The sequence below is a fragment of the Macrobrachium nipponense genome, chromosome 8 (assembly GCF_015104395.2).
Source record: "Macrobrachium nipponense isolate FS-2020 chromosome 8, ASM1510439v2, whole genome shotgun sequence".
NCBI classification, from domain to species: Eukaryota; Metazoa; Arthropoda; class Malacostraca; order Decapoda; family Palaemonidae; genus Macrobrachium; species Macrobrachium nipponense.
Window position 1 is genome coordinate 49,097,537 of NC_087203.1, and position 24,468 is coordinate 49,122,004.

The 24,468-nt window shown below is 41.2% G+C and overlaps 1 protein-coding gene across 7 annotated transcripts in view; it reads left to right on the top strand.

Moving 5' to 3' along the window:
- LOC135222767 (unc-112-related protein-like) overlaps positions 1-24,468 on the top strand; it is a 466,776-nt gene that overhangs the window by 224,265 nt on the left and 218,043 nt on the right. For all 7 annotated transcript variants that reach the window (XM_064261019.1, XM_064261018.1, XM_064261022.1 and 4 more), the window contains one exon: positions 1,202-1,435. In XM_064261019.1, the coding sequence (XP_064117089.1) occupies positions 1,202-1,435 (234 nt within the window). The remainder of the gene's footprint in view (positions 1-1,201; positions 1,436-24,468) is intronic.

Genomic DNA, 24,468 nt, shown 5'->3' on the forward strand with positions numbered 1-24,468 from the left:
CCCCTTGTGCTTATGTGATCCCGTTTCTTTATGGAACACGTTGATGGCCCAGTATATTAGGTACCAGAAGTGGTTTTGTTGTTGCTGGTCTCTGCTGCTGCCATCCCTCAGAATCATTGCATAACAATGGCATCTTATGTGCATGCAATCGTCAATTGTCTATCCAATCTCTCCCCTCTATATCTATGGGGGGAACATCTCTGGGGGGAGGGGGAGAATCTGCAGGGGGAGAGCTCCGAGACCCGATTTGAATACATCTTGTTGTGAACTAATTTAGTTATTTTTTTTAATAGACTGCAGTGGGGCCAAGCTTTTTTTGTAATAAAAAAAGCAGATTCGCTCACTATTTTCACATGATTCCATCATAATACCAGCTTTACGTATTTTTCTTTAATCAGTGTGAAAACAACAGTAAATTGTAGTTTTGATTGAAATACTTTTCTCTCAATCTCATTTATGGTTGAGTCTGATGGCATATCAAAGTTTATGGGAGTTTCATCCATGTTGATGGTGCATAATTTATAGTCATAACAGCTTGAACATTGTTTTCTCAGCTTCAGCTACAACCTGCAGCTTAAATTTAACAGTACTCTACGTAATTCCTTGTCAATCTTTTCTCCTTAGGGAGTAAGAGTATAATGTATAAATATGTCATTCCTATTCTACTTGACATCATTTGTAACATAACCACAGTATGTAATTGTTTACTAACGTACAATGGTTGAAATGCAAATAAAATGGCTGTCGTTATCTGATTCGATTGTTCTTAGCAAAACAGCTGCTTCTTGTTCAGTTGTGTATGGCTGTACGCATTTACACAAAGTATAATGTTACTAACAACAATACTTTTATCATTATCTTTTTTCTTTTTTAACGTACTTAACTAGAAGATGTGATGAAGAGATGGAGGGAAAAAGTTAGTCTATGTAATTTGGTCTCTCTCACTGGCTGATTGTACCCTGCTGTCTGCGCCCGTCACGAACACAATTTAAAAATATTTTCAAAATATTGTTGCATTTGTATTAATTGCAAACCCCATCACAAAATTGAATTTTTGCAAGACGAATTATTATAACTCAAACACTACCTGTATTCATTTATGTACTTTATTTAATTTCAGTTGCACAAATTTAAGCTTGTCAGTTTTTCTCGAATAATACCACATGTTAGTTTTAATATTCTGTTTTTGTTACTCTTTCAGACATAGCTATTGATTGGTCAGATCATGCGCTATGGTGGCCGAAAAAGAATATGTGGCTCACCCACACCCGTTCAACGCTGGACCAGTATGGTGTTGGTGCTGCTGCCCAGCTTGAGTTCACCCCTATGCACAAAACATTGCGAGTACAACTGTCAGATCTTCGATACATGGACTTCAGGGTGGACTTTTCTATCAAAACCTTCAATGCTGTTGTACAGCTCTGCAAACAGCTTGGTTAGTGGTTAGAGAGTTTTCAAATGTGTATCGTGCATTGTTAGAGTGGGTGTTAAGCAAATACTTTGTTTTATTCATGTGATGGTAGTGTATTGAAAGGAATGTATTTTCATGTCTGTAATTATTGTCGTGAATAATGTTTGTTCAGCTAATGCTAATAGTACCTAGTGGGGCCTTGGTCCTGAGTATTGTGGAAAGAGAAGTGACAACAATATTTTCTTTTTTTATGCAAAATCCACAATCTTTGTTCACTTCCCAGGCTTCATTGTTACATATTAACCCTTAAACGCCTATTGGACATATTAAACGTCGACGAAAATTCTGTTGGGTGCTTAATTGATGTATGATACGTCGGTGCAAGAAATTTTGTTAAAAATTCGCGGAAAAATAGTTATAGGCCTACTTAGCGAAAACTTTTGAATCGCACCTTGCCGGATGCTGGGAGTTCACAGATCAAGCTGTTGTTTTGTTTACAAGCATTACCCAGGCGCGCATGCGCGAATTTCTTTCTTCTCGCACTAAAAAGCATCAGCGACTCATCTCAGAAATTATTTTGTCACTGACGAAATTTTTGCACCATTTTATATTAGTCGTTACATAGAATTTTACATATGATAATGTGCACAATTTCATGTAGAATACAACAAAAAACAACCCATGGTTTGTAGCTTTTTCTCATTCTTTTGAAATATTTTTCATATAAATAATATAAGTAAGGGCCAAAATTTCAACCTTCAGTCAACTTTGACTCGACCGAAATGGTCGAAAAATGCAATTGTAAGCTAAACCTCTTATATTCTAGTAATATTCAATCATTTACCTTCATTTTGCAACAAATTGGAAAAATTCTAGCACACTATTTCGACTTATGGTGAATTTTTGAAAAAAAACTTTCCTTACATCCGCGCAGTAACTCTTCTGAAAAAATCAGAAACACTTTCGTCCGATTGTCGTAATGTTCGCACCGTTTTATATTAGCCGTTACATAAAGTTTTATATATGAAAATGTGCGGAATTTCATGTAGAATACAACCAAAAACAACCCATGGTTGTAGCTGTTATCAGTTTTTATATATTTTCATATAAATAACGATAAGTGCCAAAATTTCAACCTTCAGTCAACTTTGACACGACCGAAATGGTTGAAAAACGCAATTGTAAGCTAAAACTCTTACATTCTAGTAATATTCAATCATTAACCTTTATTTTGCAACACATTGGAAGTCTCTAGCACAATATTTCGATTTATGGTGAATTTATGAAAAATAAAAAAACATTTTCCTTACGTCTGCGCGGTAACTCTACCAAAAAAATCAGAAATTCTTTCATCCGATTCTCGTAATGTTTGCACCGTTTTATATTAGCCATTACATAAAGTTTTATATATGAAAATGTGTGCAATTTCATGTAGAATACAACAAAAAACAACCCATGGTTGTAGCTTTTATTTGTTTTGAAATATTGTTATATAAATCACGATAAGTGCCAAAATTTCAACTTTCGGTCAATGTTGACTCGACCGAAATGGTCGAAAAACACAATTGTAAGCTAAAACTCTTACATTCTAGTAATATTCAATCATTTACTTTTATTTTGCAACAAATTAAGTCTAGCACAATATTTTGATTTATGGTGAATTTTTGAAAAAAACTTTTTCCTTACGTCCGCGCGGTAACTTTGTCGAAAAAATCAGAAATTCTTTCATCCGATTGTCGTAATGTTTGCACCGTTTTATATTAGCTGCTACATAAAGTTTTATATATGAAAATGTGTGCAATTTCATGTAGAATACAACAAAAAAACCCATGATTGTAGCTTTTATCAGTTTTGAAATATTTTCATATAAATAACGATAAGTGCCAAAATTTCAACCTTCGGTCAACTTTGACTCGACTGAAATGGTCGTAAAACGCAATTGTAAGCTAAAACTCTTACATTCTAGTAATATTCAATAATTTACCTTCATTTTACAACAAATTGGAAGTCTCTAGCACAATATTTCGGTTTATGGTGAATTTTTGGAAAAAAAACTTTTTCGTTGCGTCTGCGTGGTAACTCTGCCAAAAAAAACAAATTCTTTCATCCGATTGTCGTAATGTTTGCACCATTTTATATTAGCCATTACATAAAGTTTTATATATGACAATGTGCGCAATTTCATGTAGAATACAACAAAAAATAACTCATGGTTGTAGCTTTTATAATTTTTGAAATATTTTCATATAAATCACGATAGAAAAAATTCGACCTTCGGTCAACTTTAACTTTACAGAAATGGTTGAAAACTGCAATTGTAAGCTACAACACTTACAGTCTAGTAATATTCAATGAATTACCTTAATTTTGCAACAAACAGGAAGTCTCTAGCACAATATTTCGATTTTTGGTGAATTTTTGAAATTATTTTTTTACGTCCGCGCGTTATGAAGTCATGCATCATATTGTGATAATATTTTCTCTGTGTTGCTTTGATCGTTTTACAATTTGTTATATACCAAAATCATGGCAATACAACGAAAAAATAATTAGCTCATTAGCTTTAACCGTTTTGCTTGCAGCACGATTTATATACAATTATATATGAAATATTTTTTTTGCTCTGTCATATATTCCAATATTTATATATGATAATGATATTTTTTTTATTTCTGATGGTTGCATACTAAACTTCAGGCAATGACAAAAAAGGAGCCAAAAATGGACTCTTAATCTTGAAAACTAAGCGTGCTGTGATTTTTTGAAAAAAACTTTCTTTCTGCTTCGGTGCTCACTCCCGAACACCGCCGGCATACGGGAGACACTTTTGGAAATACCGGCTCGGCATTTAAGGGTTAACTCTGATGCCATATACTTGGGAAATCTCTTGCATTTACAGGGCCTTAATTTGTGGGATGAGGATGGTGTTCCTATCTATGTCCATACCCTCACAGTAATTTACAGGGACAATGAGATGGCTTTTTTGAGACTGGAAATCATCTTCGGTGTTAGTAAGAGTACTCCCACAAATTTTGTGTTATTCTGTTATGAGTTTTATTATTCAGTGTGAACTCCTGAGTCTGTTGGTTGCTCATTTCAGAAAGTATGTACAGTAGTGGAGATCTGCAAACACTTAGTCTGTGTTTTTCTTACATTGTTCCTAGTGGCCTTTGCACCACATTGTTATATTTTAGCTTAAGCATTAAGGCCTGACCACACTAGGAAACATTCTTTGGAAACAAAGTTTGCAAACTGTTTGCAAACAGTTTCTGGGAAACTGCAAACTGTTTCTGGGAAACTGCTTGTAAACAGTTTGCAAACAGCTGTGAAACTGTTTGCAGGCAATGTTTGCCGTCCAAACCTCAGTTGTTCCCAGGATGCCTGTTGGTGTAGTAGCCTCTGTATTTCAATTAGCAGTTTTAATGCACTCGAGGAGGGATAAGAGAAAGAAAAGAGAGGTGTGAGGAAGTTTTTATGAAAAGGAGTGTCACATACACATGCACATGTGTACATACATATATGTACATGTGTACAGTGGTACCTCGAGATACGAAATTAATCCGTTCCGAGGCGGCCTTCGTATAATGAGTTTTTCGTATCTTGGAACACATTTTACATGTAAAATGGCTAATCCGTTCCAAGCCCTCCACCCCATTAAATTTCATAATAAAGCTAAATTGACCTATAAACAATGAAATACTACAACAATTTGGACCATTCAATACCTAAATTAAGAATAAAAATCCAAAACTTGTAAATAAAGTGTATATTAGTGTACTACAAGAAATATTATTACTGTAACGTAAAATGTGGAAGCTTACCTTTCGAGTGAGGCTATCTCCGATAGTGGCGGCAGAGGAGGAGGAGGACAAACGGCAGATAACGTACGTACGTACGTACGTACACTTAACTTTACGAAAACACATAAAAAATTTAAGGAAAACTATAAAACTAACATTTACGAAACACCTTAACAAAACTGTAACACTTAACTTAGAAATTACGTAAAAATTTTTTAAATTTTGTTCATGAAACTTACCCAGCAGATATATACATAGCTGTATTTCTCCGAAGTCCGACAGAAATTTCAAAACTCCCGGCACACGCAGTGGTTGGCCAGGTGGTTAGTACCCATTCCCGCCGCTGGGAGGCGGGAGTCAGGAACCATTCCCATTTTCTATCCAGATTTTTTCTGTCGCTCGTAATGAAAACACCTGTTTTCATTACCTCCGACCAGGATTTTGATTCTCCATTGCCGCTTAAGTATCCTAATTCTCTTTTGAATGATTGACTTGGATGTGTGGCTAGGCATACGCTATCGTAATTTAATTAACCTTTGTTTAACTTGTCTGAATCTAGTTCGGCTAGTTTCAGAATTCAGACTGTGTTGTCTGCACAAGTAAGGTGAGGCTACCGAAAATGTCGGTAAATCCTCATTTGGTATGCACGGGGGTTGAGAACGTTTTTTCTTTATTGAAAAATCGATGTAAGACGTGTGAGAGTTTGACTGATTCCGAAGGGAAGACAGATGATTCGTATGTACGCAAATTAGAGCGGGATTGAATCACGGGGTCTTCCTCAAGAAACTGCATTAGTAAACAGAAGTCAGGGTAATGAACCTACTAACCTTTCTGTCAGAGACTTTGTTTTGCCTAACCCTGTAGTTTGGCCTACGAGCCATTAGGCTATGTCTACGAAAGAATGCCCTTTTCTGTTATTGTGGATTCCATTCGTAATTTGGAATCTAAAGTGCTTGCTCTCCAATCAGTGTTGTGAAGTGTAGTGCCCCCAGTGTTGTGGAGGGGGCGTCAGATCGGCCCTATAATGCCTCTAGGCCTGGACCTCTGTCGAACTTCCAAGCCCACCAGGAAGACGGACATGTCGAAAGCCGCAGGAGGGTACGGGAAACAACCCCCACCGATCTGGCGTCCCTTCGGCAGAACCTGTAGACGATCCCCAGGCTGCCAAAAAATAGTGCACGAGAACGGATCATGAAAGATTGCTTCTCGTCCTCCGAGGCGTCCTCCCCGCACAGGGGTTGGAGCTCTGGGAAGGACTCGCGCCCTCTAAAAAGAAGCTTTAGAGAAGAGGACGCTTCACGTCCTCTCTCTCGTCGAGAGGGAGAGTCAGATCGGCCCTATAATACCTCTAGGCCTGGACCTCTGTCGGACTCCCAGGACCAGGGAGAGGGCATGTCGAAAGCCGAAGGAGGTTTACGGGGTCTCCACATTGATCTGGCGTCCCTTTGTTTAGCAGAACCTGTACGAGCCACAGGCTGCAAAAGAGTGTGTTCGTGCGCGTTCCCTCCATGAGGGATTTTCGTCTTAGAGGCGTCCTCCCCGAACAGTAGTTGGAGCATGAGAAGACGCTCGCGTCCTCTGAAGAGAACAAAGACGTTAGATGTCGCATAGGCGGCTATCGTCAGTAGTTTCTTAGAGGAGCACGCAGAGCCTCTTTGCGCTCTTTCTGCTTTACGGGCTTCGCCTTTATTAGCGTCCTCCCCGAACAGTAGTTGGAGCATGAGAAGACGCTCACGTCCTGACAAAAGAACAAAGACGTTAGATGTCGCACAGACGGCCATCGTCAGTAGTTTCTTAGAGGAGCACGCAGAGCCTCTTTGCGCTCCTTCTTGCTTTACGGCTTCTTGCCTTTGTGTAGGCGTCCTCCCGACGTTAGTTGGAGCATGAGAAGACGCTCATGTCCTCTGAAAAGAACAAAGACGTTAGATGTCGCACAGGTGGCCATCGTCAGTAGTTTCTTAGAGGAGTACGCAGAGCCTCTTTGCACTCCTTCTGCTTTACGGGCTTCGCCTTTATACGTGACTACTCTCCACCGCAAAAAAGATCAAAGACGAAAGATGTCGCACGGGAGGCCTGTGTCTTTGATCTCAGGGAAGAGGACGCTTCACGTCCTTTCTCTTTTGCTGCTTTGCGGTCGTCACCTGAGAGTTTTGCTGCATGGACGCCTCAAAAGAGAACCAGGACGTCATCAGACGATGACGTCTTTGAACCCCCTGTCGCTCCAAGAATAGAGCTGTGAAGGGACCAGGTGGAAGGAATTAATAGGGCTTTCTCTCGCTCCTCTCCTTCTCATAGTATCAGCTTTTCACCTGAAAAGGAACATTCTAGAAAAGAGGGTCATCCGTTTGATGCAACATCGACTTGCTTCGTTGCCGACTGGGAGACAGGCAGAACCGCGTTCTAGAAGAAAAGATGATATATTGCCATTAAAAGATCTAAGCGGTCTCCCGCAACTGCGGATCGCTCTTCTCTTTCACCGGTTGCTACGCCTTCTAGATTAGTGCGTCTCACCTGCCGTTATGTAAAAAACATGAGAAACTTCCTCCATAAGATTCTTATATCGAGAGGAAGAAAGCTCTCCCTACTATTCAAGGGGTTATTTTTGTTGCAAACCAAGGTGTGTTGCAAGCTGAGATACTCGACGCTCCTAGTTCGACCCTGAGGGAGCGTGGTGTTTACAAGCGTGACGTTTCTATAGATGCTAAGCTGGACGCTTATTTAGACACCAAGCGCGACGCTCGGCTGGACGCCGAGTGTGGCGCTCAGCTGGATGTCAAGCGTGACACTCAGCTGGACGCTGAACGTGACGCTCGGATGGACGTTGAGCGTGACGCTCGAATGGACGTTTTGTGGACATTCATCAGGATCACAACGTGATGTTTGTCTGCAAGCTCGTTGACAAACTGACTTTCGTAGAGACTCCCATCGAGAGAGTGCAAGAAATTATTACCTCTATATCGGAATTTTTAGTGACTAATATTCAGAAAGCACCTATTACGTCACAACAGCAATCTTCATCAAGGATTGAATCGAAACAGGACCTTATATCACCGTTCTTCGGGAAGTCCCCTCTGGGCCCGCTCATATAGAAGAAGGACGACTTAGTAGGATGTCAGAAGAAACTGACGAGGACCACCTTCTACGTCAGCTTCGTCTGATTATCAGGTATTGGTTCTTTTGCTTCGAGCTTCAGTTGGAGACGAATTCCAACCTGTGGCTCCTCGCTATCCTCCTTCTCAGTTTTCGTTATCGAAAACCGACAAGATTCCTGGTTTGTTCATAAAACTTGCCCGGCGGATGTATGTATAGCTGTGTTTCTCTGAAATACAGCTATATATATATTTATCTGCCGGGTAAGTATGAACAAACTTTATTGTATCTTAACAATATCATAATTGTTAAAATGAAGAAGTCTCTTTCAACGAAAATAGCTTTTAAAAAAGGTTCAAGATTGGATGGAGTCGAGAAAAGCGCAAAGAAAGACTTCTTTTGCCCAGCCTCTGTCAAGACTATGTGGCAAGGCAGGCATTGGGTGGGATACAAGGAAACATATCGGTGTAAGAATTCTCGCATCGGAATAAGGTGACTTTTCCAGTCTGGTCGACGCTCCAAGGAGGTCTCTCCTTTCGTCAACAAAAGTTGCGCGAACTCCTGATGAAATGGACTACCATCGGAAGAGCTCTCATTCATTAGTCAGAGTCTCTTCCACGAAATAGAATGAAGTTTAGGTACAATAACATAAGAAGTTTGAACTGTCATTTTCGGTCCTCGGTTTTCACTTGAGAAGATTCCTCGAATAATTTTAATTCGTTCGTTTGGAAGAACGAATACAGTATATTTTCACTCTCTCTCTTCCTTGCAGAGGAAAGAATGTAGTAGAGAATTAGCTGTCCAAGTGATTACAATACTTATGTATTTTATCTTTGCGTTATATTACTACTGTATGGATCAAGTCATATACGCACATCGTAATTACTGATACGGATAGTAACCGAAAGGACTCGTATTCTAAGTGTACTTAATCGGTCCTTCCTGCAAACTTCCAGGAGTTTCCGGTGTAAGGACAACGCTAAAATTAAAATGTATTGTTACAACAACACCAACTCAGCTTCTGCATCTAGCGTATTCGGTTTCGCTTAAATATGCCTGCTTGAGAATTCTCTTCTAATCGATAATAGTAACAGACCTATTCCTTCGTAGAATAGAGTAGCTGGTAACTCAGGCAGAGTAGTGCGAGACGACCATTGATAGCTGCTGTCGTTGTAGATGACGCAGTATATTTAATCGGTACTCCCTGCAACCTTCCAGGAGTTTCCGATTTGTTAGCTTTTGGTTATTTAAGCGTAGTGTTATGACAACCAAAATTCAGCTTCGTTTATTTAGCGGATTCTGGCTCGCTTAAATATGCCAACTTGAGAGTTTCGTGCTGTTCAAATAATGAAAAATCTATTCCTTCGTAATATGGAGTAGCTGGCAACTCAGGCATAATACTGCGAGAAGGTGAACGTAAGCTGCTGTAACTGTACACCAACTCAGTATCAGCTAGCTTGCTGTTGTGCGCGGTCGTTTAAGTCTCTCTCTCCCGCGGGATTGATTGACGAACCGTATCTCTGCCCTACAATCACGGACTTTGCCTAGGATTGAGGGAGATTCTAACATGCATTGAATAAACATTGCCTTCGTTTGCGAAACAATTTTTAACAGAGATATCTATTAGGCTTTTTGGTGCTGTTTACTGCACTGTAACAGAATTCTAGGTACGAGTTTACTGCAGCATAGCATTATAAATAATGCTCTCCTAATTGTGAAGAGCGCAGCCTTCTTAGGAAGGAAGCATGCTTAAGAGAGGTAATGGATGAATCTGCTGGGGAGCCATTTCCTCGCTGAAGAAGCTTCTTTTCCCTGAAAGGACTGCAATTCAGACCTCTACTGTTTTGGTACTTCCGGAAAACTGAAGTAACATCAAAGATCGAGTAATGATTCTGAACATCTCTCAGTAGTTCAATGATCACTCAAGTGATAGCGAGATGGTGCCAGGCATCCTGACAGAGGTTCAGAGGTCCTGCCACATAATCTAAAAGAATTGGAAGCAATTTGGTTGACTCTCCAGTTCCTCGAAGAATGAGTTTTGGCCGAGTGGTTCAGATCAACTCTGACAATTCCACAGCTCTCTCACATCTCAAGAAGAGAGAGCCATTGATGGCCACAGGCACGGAACGTATCGATCCTCCAGAGGTTAGCTGCACGATTGAAGGAAGTCCGTGCAAAGCTTCTCTATCGACGGCAGCAACTACTGACGTTCCTGAGTATTCTTTCCTTAGAAGTATGTCAAAAGTCGTGGGCTACTCTAATAGCCTCACTTCGAGAGGTATCTCTAAACCGTTCGGCTCTGAGTCTGACTGCGTTCAGACTGTCAAGAAAGTGACCAGAATAAGAGGTTTTTCAAGACTAATGGCTAGTGTCATTACCAAGATAAAGCAGTTCTGCCTATCTTGCAGTGTACCAATCGAAATTGGGCCGTTTCTGGAGATAGGGCAGGAAGAATGGTTTTTCCTCCACCTCGACCTTTGTGAATTACATTACCATCTTCCCTTTCCGTCGGAAGAATGGGATGTACTAGCAGTCTCAACTATTGTAGAATACGGAAGTAGGTTGTTGGCGGCCTTTCCTTCGCTCAGATATTTGGATCTGTCAAACAACAAAGCCCTTTACGATCTATGAGGTCTGTGGAAATCTCGAAATTGTAGAATATTTCCTGTGTAACTTTTTGCATGTGACCAAAATTCTAACCACTCTAGATAAGACAAAGAGGGTTAGTGAGTTTAATACATCATCAGAGGTTTTGGCGGTTTAGAGGACATAATGCGGTGTGTTCTCTAAGCCTTTTGTTTTTACAAAGAATGAAAACCTGTTTAATCCTTGGCCCAGAAGCTTGGAAATCAAGGGGTGCTATGGATTATTAGGCAAGAAACAGAGAGAGTCCTGTGACCTGTCAGGGCCCTCAAGTTTTATCTAGTTAAACTAAAGAAAGTGGAGGTCCTTCGGACAATCTGCGGTGTTTCGTAAAAGACCAGACTTGCCCAGGTCGAAGAACACCCTGGCGTTATTGTGATGAGTTCTTTTAAAGTAAAGCTCATTCGTCATGTTTGGACAAAGATTTGAAATCTTTTAACTGAATGTTCACGAGGTGAGGGCGCGGCCTCGGAAGCATTTCAACAGAGCATGGCACTCAGTATCATCCTGAGTGCCACGTTTTAGTGAAGCAACTTTGTGTTCATTTCACAATACCTGCGGGATGTGAAGACGACATATAAGATTTGCTGCTCGCTGGGGCCATACGTGTCTACAGACACAATCTTGGGGGCAAGAAGTATCGCTCATCCTATCCTATAGAAAATGGTTAGGAAGAGTTGTTAATTATGTTTATTGGGTTGGCCGCCAGTGGCGGTCTTCTCAATCTTAAGCCTTAGTTAGATATCCTTAACTTTGGCTAGGTTGGTCAGGTGGTGATATATATTACTTCTTAGCCCTCCATGGTATGGTCAATATGGTCTAGTCACATTGTGGTCACGCTCCCGTTGACAGATCATCTAGAACTCGCCAGCTACATAGGTAACTACCTTGCTGGAGACTCTAGTAAAGCAGTAGCAGACTTGGGTGCACAATAATCACGAAGTCAGCTATGCTAACAGGTAAGGAACCAAGATGTCAATCATCTGCACGCAATGTGTTTCCTAAAATCCTTTTCTGTCCCTCCCCACCTCCAAAGGTGGGATTCAGATATATATATTTTTTAATCTGCTGGGTAAGTTTCATGAACAAAATGATATTTGTTAAGATACAATAAAGTTTGTTCATACTTACCTGGCAGATATATAATCAAAGTACCCACCCACCTCCCCTCAGGAGACAGTGGGAATAGAAAATCTGGATAGAAATGGGAATGGTTCCTGACTCCCGCCTCCCAGCGGCGGGAATGGGTACTAACCACCTGGCCGACCACTGTGTGTGCCGGGAGTTGACATTTCTGTCGGACTTCGGAGAAATAACAGCTATATATATATATCTGCCAGGTAAGTATGAACAAACTTTATTGTATCTTAACAATATCATTTTTTTTTATTTTTTACTTTTTTTTTTACTTTTACGTAGGCTTTTTTTTTTTTTTTTTTTTTTTTTTTTCTTTTTTTTTTTTACACAAAATTTCAACTTCATCACGTTTTCAAACGTTCTGTTTTTCATCACTGGTTCTTCCTTTTTGCTTTCAACTTTCTGTTTTTATCACTTGGTTCTTCCTTTTATGCTTTCAACTTTCTGTTTTTTTATTTCACTTGGTTCTTCCATTTTGCTTACTCCTGCTAATGCTGAAGGCCTCTTTAAAAAATAACAATCCAAAAGGAAGATTGCTTCTGCCTACTTTTCACAATTTTCCTGAAACCGCCTCAGCGGCAAACGTCATTGGACTGCGCAAGCATACGACCTGTGTGAGCCTTTTCGGGGTGTCTTTTTTTCGATAAACGATTGCACTTTATGAAAAGCGCCCAGAATATCCTTAATTTCTGCCGTTGTCATAGGCTCCTCCTCCTCTTCCTCTCCGCTGCTAGAGAACTCCTCTTGAACGACGTTAAGTTGCATGGCCTCCAACTCCTTCAGGTCATCCGTCGTGAGCTCCTCTTGGTGCTCCTCGAGAAGGTCATTGATGTCGTCCTCGTCGACGACCAGCCCCATGGAATTGCCGAGTGCAACAATCTCGTCAAGATCTGGTTCCAAAACAGTTTCGGGATCGTCAACTGTTTCTGACACTGCAGCACCAGCTTCGCCCACGTCAAATCCCTTGAAGTCTCTGGCGGATACGGCATCAGGCCAGAGTTTTCTGATTACAACTTCTTTGTTGGGATGATAATTCTCTACAAAATTTTTTACGTCATTTCACTTTGCAAACATGTCCTTAAATTCACTAACAGCAGTGCTTGTTGTAGGTATTTTCTTACTGAGATCGGCATGCAACTTCCTCTAACACTGTGCTACGAGTTCTTTCTTAAATTTTGATTCCCACCTTTTTTGCCGAAGGGCCAACACTTGAAACTTTCTTTGGCCCCATGATGGCTTATTTAGCAGTTGCACTCGAATAAAAGAGCACAAAAACAACAAACAAAAAAGTAGAATGGGTCATAAAAGAAGATGGGATGGTTTCTTTGGGCGCTCGATACAGAGCCTGTTCACACACTGGGCCCTGGATGGAGCATTTCCATGTGTACGAAAACTGAGAAAATGAATTATAACTGAGACAAAATTTCATAGAAAAAAGTCTACGAAAAGAGAGGTGTACAAAAACCAAGGTTTGACTGTAACTTAATAGTTAGCATATTAATATAGAATTTACTTCTGAAATCAAAGATAATCATACACTTGCTTTTCTAGGTATTTAGGTAAAAAATCTTAATAATACATTTCTGGGCTCAGCTCGCGTCGGCCTATGAAAGTATCCTTAATATCATTCTTTCTAGGTAAAATTAGCCTAAAATTACCAAAGAAAAACAAAATTAAGAAAATGTCAGTAAAACTGACTCGCTCACTCTTAAAAAGAAGTGTCGGTATGATATAGGGGCGAGTGTGGAACACTACCACGAGACAAAACAACCAATTAGAACTTCCTATCAGAATCCCCCCAAGAGAGAGCTGATACCAACGGGCGATGCAGCCTCTACTACTACTACTAGAGGACGCACGGACAGCAGCGCCCCTAGCGGACATCCTTAATTTTAGCGGCTAGCGTCAAGACGCAGATTTTACTTGTGCTGTGCTATCTCAGGATTTATCCCTTTTATCTACGATGGCAACGATTGGGCACAGAGCATAGTGTCCAAAGGATTAGGCTGGAGTTGGATCAAAGATCCTCCTCCAATCAAATCATTTCATCAGATGCCGTCAAAGGAATTGACAGATTTACGCGAGAACCTCTCCTTCAGAAAGGACGCTATTGCGAGAGTCAAACATCTAAAATTTCAAGGTCGCTTATTCAGCGTGCCAAAGAAAGGCTCAACAAAAAGAAGGGTAATCTTAGACTTGTCAAAGCTAAACTCTTTCATTCGCTGCGACAAGTTCAAGATGCTTTACCCTCTCTCAAGTAAGGACCTTACTTGCCTCCGCGTGGAGCCGTCACATGCTCCATCGATCTTACAGACGCATACTATCATATCCCTATAGCCAGGCACTTCCGCCCATTCCTAGGATTCAGGCTAGGAAATCAAACATTCTCATTCAAAGTGATGCCCTTCGGTCTGAATGTAGCCCCCAGGGTATTCACAAAGATAGCAGAAGTGGTTGTACAACAATTGAGAGCTCAGGGAATCATGGTAGCAGCATACCTGACGATTGGTTTGATCTGGGCACCAACAGTCGAGGAATGTCTCAAAGCCACCAAAAAGGTAGTTCACTTTCTGGAACATCTGGGGTTCCAGATAAACAAAACGAAATCCAGACTTACTCCGGAATCTCGTTTTCAGTGGCTAGGAATCCAATGGGATTTGTCTTCCCACAATCTGTCAATTCCAGTGGTCAAACGGAAGGAAATAGCAAAATCTGTCAGGCAATTTCTCAAATGCAAACAAACGTCAAGAAGAAACCAGGAGAGAATCCTAGGGTCTCTTCAGTTTGCTTCGGTAAACAGATATCCTTCTGAAAGCAAGGCTGAAAGATATAAATCGAATTTGGCGGTCAAAAGCCAACTCCAAATATCGAGACAAGTTGTCAGTAATTCCACAGATCCTCCGCAACCAACTACGGCCTTGGTCAAAAGTAAAGAACTTAGCCAAGAAAGTACCCTTCAATATCCCCTCCCAGTGTTAACCATTCACACGGATGCATCCCTGTCCGGTGTGGGGGGGATACTCTCAGTTCAAAACAACATTCAGGTTCAGGGGACTTGGTCATGTTCAATTTCGCCAGCTCCACAAAATAAACGTGTTGGAAGCAATGGCAGTATTTCTTACTCTGAAGAGACTGCTTCCCCCGAAGAAGTCTCATCTAAGGCTAGTTTTGGACAGTGCAGTGGTAGTTCATTGCATCAACAGAGGAGGGTCCAAATCCAAGCATGTGAATCATGTCATGATAGCCATCTTTGCATTAGCAAACAAACACAAAAATGGCATCTGTCTGCCACTCACCTGGTAGGAGTAAGGAATGTGATAGCAGACGCCCCTGTCCCGGTCAGTTCCTCTGGAATCAGAGTGGTCTCTGGACGTCGGGTCATTCCAGTGGGTAAGCCGGAGAGTCCCAGGTCTCCAAGTGGATCTCTTCGCCTCACAAGCGAACCACAAGCTCCCTTGCTATGTGGCCCCCAACCTGGACCCTCTGGCTTATGCCACGGACGCCCTGTCGTTGGATTGGAATCAGTGGAGGAGAATTTATGTTTTTCCTCCAGTGAATCTTCTCTTGAAAGTCCTAAACAAAACTAAGGTCTTTCAAAGGGATAGTAGCTCTGATTGCACCGGACTGGCCCAAGAGCAACTGGTATCCTCTTCTTCTGGAATTGGGTCTCCGACCTCAACGGATCCCCAATCCCAAGCTATCACAATCAGTACAAATGAGGACTGTGTTCGCTTCCTCAGGAACTCTCCAAGACCCTAACTTTATGGACTTCATGAAGTTTGCGGCTAATAAAGATGCTGACATTGATCCACAGAATATTCTCTTCCTAGAATCAGATAAGAGAGAGTCAACCATTAGACAATATGACTCAGCTGTTAAAAAATTAGCATCTTTCTTGAGAGAATCGAACACTACAACCATGACAGTTAATTTGGCTATATCCTTTTTCAGATCCTTATTTGAAAAAGGTTTAGCAGCTAGCACGATTACCACTCATAAATCGGCTTTGAAGAAAATCTTTCAAGTAGGTTTTCAAAAGAAATAGATCTGACTGAATCTTATTTCACATCTATCCCTAAAAAAGCCTGTGCTAGACTTAGACCTTCTCAGAGGCCTACTACAGTTTCATGGTTCTTAAATGATGTTCCTCAAACTAGCTTCAGATACTGACAACTCATCTTGTACATTCATAATGCTCCTGAGGAAGACATTATTCTTATTAAGCCTAGCCTCAGGAGCTAGAATTTCAGAACTGTCGGCTCTATCCAGGGATGCGGGTCATGTGGAATTCCTCCCATCAGGAGAAGTTCTACTTGCTCCGGATCGTAGCTTTTTAGCCAAAAAATGAGGATCCTCTTGCAAGGTGGGCTCCTTGGAAGGTTATCCCACTTCCACAGGATCCTTCTCTCTGCCCAGTATCAACTCTTAGAGCCTTTCTATCTCGTACTTCTTCTAGATCCTCAGGTGCTCTCTTCATGAGAGAAAAGGTGGTACTTTATCAGTAAAAGGCATTAGACAGCAAATCCTTTACTTCATTAACAAGCCAACCCTGAGTCATTCCCAAAGCACATGATATCAGGGGAGTAGCCACCTCAATTAATTATTTTCAACATATGAACTTTGAGGATCTTAGAAAGTATACTGGATGGAAATCCCCGACAGTCTTTAAACGGCATTATTTAAAGTCCTTGGAATCTTTAAAGTTTTCAGCAGTAGAGCGCGGGGAAACATAGTTTCCCCTGATACTGTATAGTAGTTGTAGTATAGATCCAGGTCTCCTTTCTACCTACATCAGCCAAACATGCCTCACCCTATCGCCAGGCTACTCAAACATCATAGCCTTAGCCGTTGAATCATATAGTGGATTGTCCCTTATTTTTTTGCTAGGGACATCCACATTTGTACTGATAATGTACTTCAGTGTACCTACCCTTATTTTTTATGCTAGGGTAGGACACAATATGTTTGTATATATTCACCATTTTTGTTATTTATGATAACTTCAGTCACAATTGTTTGTATATATTTTGCAATATTTGTATTATGATGGATTTCAGTACCAACCCCGTTATTTTTTTTTTATGCTAGGGTAGGGCACATGAGTTGTGTATATTTTGTAATTTTGTTAAGTAAATCCCCTTTTTTCTTTATATTACATGCAGCTCTGTAATTTACTGTAATTACCAGTTAAGTACTTTAAGATTACTAAACGTTGCTAATTATTTTACTGTTTAGTATAAGTTAGTCTAAGTGCTTAATTTGTATGCTGTAATTGATTTACTTATATTATATCCATCATTTTTACACTGTTTTTCATTGTTCCTTTTTCCCATCTTTGTCTGTTTCTCTGGTACTCTTTCATAGGCCGACGCGAGCTGAGCCCAGAAAAGGGATTTTGACGAAGGAAAAATCTATTTCTGGGTGATTGGCTCGTGTCGCCCATATGAAACCCCCCCTTGATGGTTTGTTTTGTTTTCCCCCCCTTGCAGGACAAGATGTATTTAGCTGTTTTAATTAAGGATGTCCGCTAGGGGCGCTGCTGTCCGTGGCGTCCTCTAGTAGTAGTAGTAGAGGCTGCATCGCCCGTTGGTATCAGTCTCTTCTTGGGGGGATTCTGATAGGAAGTTCTAATTGGTGTTTGTCTCGTGGTAGTGTTCCACACGTCGCCCCTATATCATACCGACACTTCTTTTTAAGAGTGAGCGAGTCAGTTTTACTGACATTTTCTTAATTTTGTTTTTCTCTGGTAATTTTAGGCTAATTTTACCTAGAAAGAATGATATTAAGGATACTTTCATAGGGCGCACGAGCCAATCACCCAGAAATAGATTTTTCCTTCGTCAAAATCCCTTTTCACACTTTAGTCTTTAGAAATTGTACATTCATGGGTCTTATGTCGAAATTTCAATTGGCTACACCTTTGAAATACATATACATAAGATGAATTTGATATTTACACTAGTAATCAGACCATATAAAATTTCTTTTGGCTATTTGAATTTGCATGAAGAATTGGCTATCTGTTGAATTACGTGAACATATATATACTACAGGCAGTTGCCAGTTATCAGCGGACTCGGTTAATGGCAATACGGTTTTATGGGGCTTGTGTAGCGCCATAAAATCAGCGATTTATGTGCCAAAAGGCACTGATAATACATTTATGGCGCCATAAGCACCGTAAATCGCTGAGTTTCAGTTAATGGAGTTTTTGCTTATCAGCACCCCACCAAGAACAGAATCCCCACCAACAACCGGGAACTACCCGTACATTGGTAAGCAACTTTCAAAATTGTATGTAAACGAACAACCTGAAACTACTGCTAATGTAAAGAAACCTGTTATTTATTTACCTTTAACCTTTACTGGAACTCATAGCTATGATTTAAAAAAAACATTTAATTTCTATTTTGTCCAGTGGTTACCCCCAGCTGAATGTCAAAATATATTTTGCTTTACAAAATAAAGTTGGTAATTTCTTTAAACTTGAAGACCCTATACCAAAAAAAGCCTTTGGTTCAATCTGATCTATATATGGCAGTGTAGTGGCTGTAATGCCACTTACATCGGAAAAACTACCAGATCAGCTTGGATGAGATGGTTTGAACACCTTAGTAAATCATTTCATACAAGCAGTTATCTTTCAGAGGTTCCTCGTTGTCCGAGTGGAATTCGCGCTTGGCTACCAATCCGGTGGTCCGAAGTTCGATTCTCGGCTCGGCCAACGTGGAACCAGAGGAATTTATTTCTGGCGATAGAAATTCATTTCTCGATATAATGTGGTTCGGATCCCACAGTAAGCTGTAGGTCCCGTTGCTAGGTAACCAATTGGTTCCTAGCTGTGTAAAAATATCTAATCCTTCGGGCCAGCCCTAGGAGAGCTGTTAATCAGCTCAGTGGTCTTGTAAAACTAAGATATATACTTGGTTATCTTTCAGGGCCTAGTTACAGTACAATTAGAGAACAAGGCTGGTCACCCTTACCATATTGATGATTTTTCTGTTTTAACCACTGCTCAGTTTGCTACAGACCACGACTTTTTAGAAGTTCTATATTCCATTAAGATAAAATCTTCTTTGGCTAGAAACAAGGCTGTGATCTCACTTTTGTGTTTTTATTGACTAGTGTATTTATTGTATCTTTGTACCATCTGTTTTTGTGAATTAAATTTAAAATTTTGTATTTTGCTGTGGTATTTTTTTTATTTAATCATTTGTTTTGGTTAGCCATCTTTTAAAGTTTTTTATTAGCCATATAATAATGTACTATTATAATTTTTGTCATTTTGCTGTATTATTGTGAATTTTATTATAAGTATTGTAATGTCATTCATTTTAATTTGTAGGTTGATAACGAGTGGTACTACTGCTCAAAATGTGTCCCAACAAAGTCGTGTAAAACGCTGTTCTGGGTTTTGGCCTTGGTGTCCTTATTGATTCCATACTTGTCAGGTTTCTTAGGGCAGTAAACCTTTAGGCTAATCTTCCTGTATAAGGGAGCATGCCATCATCCAAGAAAAGGTTTTGCAATAGTGTATGCAATACATATCCACCATTTTTCCTGAATGTACGCCATGATGGTCTGGACCAGTGTGGGCTTATCCTTGTTGTCCTTTGGCACTGCCTCTTGATTGAAGAAGTGGAAGTACAGTGGGCCCCCCGTATTCGCGTTCTCCGGATTCGCGGACTCACACATTCGCAGATTTCTCTCGGGAACGTTTCCCCGCATTATTCGCGGAAAATTCGCGCATTTGCGGTATTTTTCTATCAGAAATATCCACAAATTCATGGTTTTTTTTTTTTTTTTTTTTTTTTTAGCAATTTCATCATAAAATGCACTTTTTGTGATAAAACTATTAAAAAACCAAGTATGAAAATTTTTAGTGATTTTTCTTGAGTTTTAACCAACAAAATAGGCTGTTTTTAGCGTTTTTATAGGGGTTCCAAACATTCGCAGGTTCTAATTATTCACGGGGGTGTCTGGTACGCATCTCCCGCGAATATGGGGGGGGCCACTGTATTTACCATTTATGCTATAACCTGTTGGCAATCAGTGGGATGGAGAATTTAGCAACCAGTAGCCCTGTTTTTGAGGCAAACTGCATTCACTGTGAATATATGCAACCCCAGGTAGTGTGCAACATTGGTAATGTTGCATCCGTGCCATGAATACTTGGTCCCATTCTGCAGTTGCACCCTGCAGAAGTGTGCATGCATAGTTGTTTCACTTACTAAAGGGATTTTGACAAAGGAAAAATCCATTTCTGGGGGAAAACCAGTGTCGCCCGGTGAAATGTACCTGTAGCATACATTTCTAGGTATAAATGCTAAATATACCAGAGAAAAAGCTAAATGGAATGCTGAAGTTACTACCTTCAGCTCGCTCACCCATAGGGTGTCTGTATAAACACAAGGGCGAGTGGAAGCCGCTACCACAGGTTTTCTGCCAATTAGAAGACTCCTCTCAAAGCCCCTCTCTAGGTAGGTGCCGTTACAACGACTACTTTACGTCTACCTTCCGCTCGCTACTACTACAACTCCCACCCGAAGGCTTCATTCCTGAATTACGCACCCAAGCTTGGGCCAGCTAAAGGGTGGGGATCAGGAGAAGAGAGGGATGGGTTCACCGGGCAACACAGGTCTTCCCCCAGAAATAGATTTTTCCTTTGTCAAAATCCCTTTTCTGGGCTCGACCTGTGTCGGCCGGTGAAATAGTATCAGAGAATTGGCCATACAAACTTGGTAAAACGCAAAATTTAATAGATATATAAGGAAAAATAAAAATAAAATTTTCTCTTAAAATTAAGTTTTAATAACCAATGTAAGAGTAACAAGTTACAATGGTAAAAAGTGGGATCAAATATGACCAAATCCATACTATCCTGGGGAAAACAACAGGTAAGGAATACAAAATTAACAATATGAACTATGTACATGTCCGGAAGTGGGTTGATAAGCAAACCAGCCCGGAACCTAAGGGAGACAGGTAGGGATAACGAGCGAGGCAGGTAGGAAAGAGTGAGTATCAAGGGAAAATTAATAGCAGAATAACGGAATAGGGAATAGAGTTATAAGACTAGGCCGTATCAGGGGAGACAATGCTCCTTGCAGCCACTGTTGAAAATTTAAGGGCCTCTAAATTCTTTAAATATGGCGTTTAAATACTGTTGGGGATTTCCAACCCGTATATTTTTTAAGATCCTCGAAGTTCATATTGTGAAAATAGTTAATTGAGGTAGCCACTGCCCGGATATCATGGACGTGAGGGACTGAATCCGGATTGGCTTGTTTAATAAAATAAAGAATTTATTGTCGCCTTTTTCTCTAATAAAAAGAGGACCTGAAGACTTTTCAGAAGTTCTGGCCAGATAAGATTTTAATGTGACAATAGGACACAATGATGGGTCCTGTGTGAGAGGTATAATCTTCCATGGAGCCCACCTGTTTTGTGGGTCTTCATTCTTTGCTAAGAATTTCCGATCTGGGGAGAGTAGAACTTCACCTGACGGGAGGAAATCAATGTGATTTGGTTCTTTAGAAAGAGCCGACAGTTCAGATATTCTGGTGCTCGAAGCCAGACTCATTAAGAATAATGTTTTCCTGAGAAGGGTTATATTTGAGCATTATTCATTATCAGTGTCTGAAGCCAACTTGAGTACATCGTTTAAAAACCAGGAGACCGTGTGGGGGCGGTCCACTGGTCTCAGACGGGCACATGCTCGAGGGATAGATGAGAAGTACGAATCTGTCAAATCAATATTAAAGCCAAGCTGAAAAATCTTCCTTAAGGCAGATTTAGTCGTAGTAATGGTACTAGCAGCTAGGGCTTTTTCAAAAAGGGTTCTAAAGAACAAAATTGCCAGATTCGTAGTCATCTTCTGGGCATCTGATTCTTTTAGAAAGATGGCCAATATCTTTACTGCTGAATCATACTGTCTGAGTGTTGATTCTCTTTTATCTGATTCTACGAACAGGATGTTTAGTGGATCGACACTAGCATCCTTCTGTGCCGCAAACTTCATGAAGTCCATAAAGTTATGGCATTCATAATTCTTGAGGAAGCTGACACAGTCCGAGTTTGTACTATTTGAGTCAGTTCTGGATTGGGAATCCGTCTGGGACGGAGATTCAACTCTAGTAGAAGAGGAAACCAATTGCTCTTTGGCCAGTTGGGTGCTACCAATGCTACCTGTCCTGTGAAAGATCTGAGTTTGTGCAGGACTTTCATCTGGAGGTTTACTGGCGGAAATAGGTAAATTTTTTGCCAATTGTTCCAGTCTATGGACATCGCATCTATGGCGTGAGCTAGAGGGTCCAGATTGGGAGCCACATAACACGGAAGTTTGTGATTGGACTCCTTGGCGAACAGATCTACCTGAAGGCCCGGAATTTTATTGCAAATCCAACGGAATGATTTTGTGTCCAAGGACCACTCGGACTCCAGCGGAGTTGTTCTGGATAGAGAGTCTGCAATGACATTCCGTACTCCTGCCAGGTGAGTAGCTGACAGGTGCCAACGATTTTTCATTGCTAACGAAAAAATTGCAATCATTACATGATTTACTTTGCTCGACTTGGAGCCCCCTCTGTTTATGCAGTGAACTATCACTGCGCTGTCCGAGACTAGTCTTACATGACTGATCTTGACTGGAGCTAGACGTTTTAAGGCCAGAAAAATGGCCATTGCTTCTAGGACGTTGATGTGGAACTGGCAGAATGTATTCGACCACGTTCCTTGAACCTTCTTGTACTGGGAGCAGCCTCCCCAACCGCTCAGAGAGGCATCCGTGTGGACTATCAGAGACGGTGGGGGAAATTGCAGTGGCACTGATTTGGAGAGACTCCGGACTTCTGTCCACGGACAGAGTCTTTTATTTAATATTGGCGGAATCAGAGAGATCTTGTCTCTGAATTTGTTGTTGGCTCTCTTCCGCCAGACTCGATTGATGTCCTTCAGTCTGGCTTTCAATAGAACGTCTGTTCTGAAGCGAACCAAGAATTCTCTCTTGGGCACGACGAGAAGCTCTTTTGTTCTTGAGGAACTGTCTCGTAGCCTTTGCTATCTCTCTGCACTTCTTTGGTGGGAGAGATAGTTTGTGTGAGGTTAGGTCCCATTGGATTCCCAATCATTGAAAGCGGGACGCTGGAATGAGACGGGACTTTTCCTTGTTTATCTGGAAACCCAGATATTCCAGGAATTCTATTATCTTGGCTGTTGCTTTGCGACACTCCTCGTCATTTGTTACCCAAATGAGCCAGTCGTCTAGGTAAGCCACTAACATTACCCCCTGAGCTCTTAGTTCTTGGACTACTGTCTCTCCTAGCTTGGTGAATACTCTGGGCGCTATGTTGAGCCTGAATGGCATGACTGAATGAGTAAGCTTGTTTTCCTAGCTTGAAGCCTAGGTATGGAGAGAAGTTTCTTGCTATCAGTACATGATAGTAAGCGTCTGTAAGATCGATAGAGGTGGTGACGACCCCACTGGGAAGTAAGGTCCGCACCTACGAGACGGTCAGCATGCGGAACTTGTCGCATTGAATGTATGAGTTGAGACGGGACAGGTCCAGAATCACTCTTCGTTTGTCCGAGTCCTTCTTTGGTACACTGAACAGATGTCCTTGAAATTTCAGGCGACTGACTTTCTTTATTGCCTTCTTTTGAAGGAGATCTTTGGCATAGTCTAGTAGGTCTGTTGTTGGAGTCTGGTGAAAACTGACTGGTGGAGGAGGCCCTTTCTCCCATTTCCACCCCAGACCTTTCGATACAATGCTGTGGGCCCATGAACTGAAGGTCCAATGGTCCCGAAAGAGATACAGTCTCCCGCCCACCTGCGGAGCCTCATTGATTGGTTGAGGTCTTACCTCCTCTGCCTCCTCTGAAGCCTCTGCCTCTAGGGCCAGCTCTCTGTCGGAAGGCACCTCTGGCTCTGCTGCTCCTTGCGTGTTTATTGTAGCCTCGAAATGCTCCTTGTGACTCAAAGGAGGCGTTGAAGGCTGGGGAGGTTACTAGGGCGGTTGAACTTGAAGGCTGTTGAGTCGGTTGACTCTGCAGCAGGACAAACTGTTGTTGTGGCTGTGTCTTGGATGTCGAAGGCTTGCCGATCTGGGAGACAGGAACTGCTTGAACCAATGTCTGAGGTTGAGAGGACTGGAAAGGCTGGTATTTCCTCAGCCTCTTCCTAGCTTTGGATTGTGGTCCGGGGGTCTCAAACTTCCTTTTGAAGGGAAGTCCCCAACAGACACGAAGGTTCTGGTTAGCTCTAGCTGCTTCGCTGAGGACGTTGTTAACCACGTCCTCAGGGAAGAGGTTGGCACCCCAGATCGACGCCTTTATGAGCTTGTTCGGTTCGTGTCTTATGGAAGCATTCGCTAAAACATGCTTCCAGCA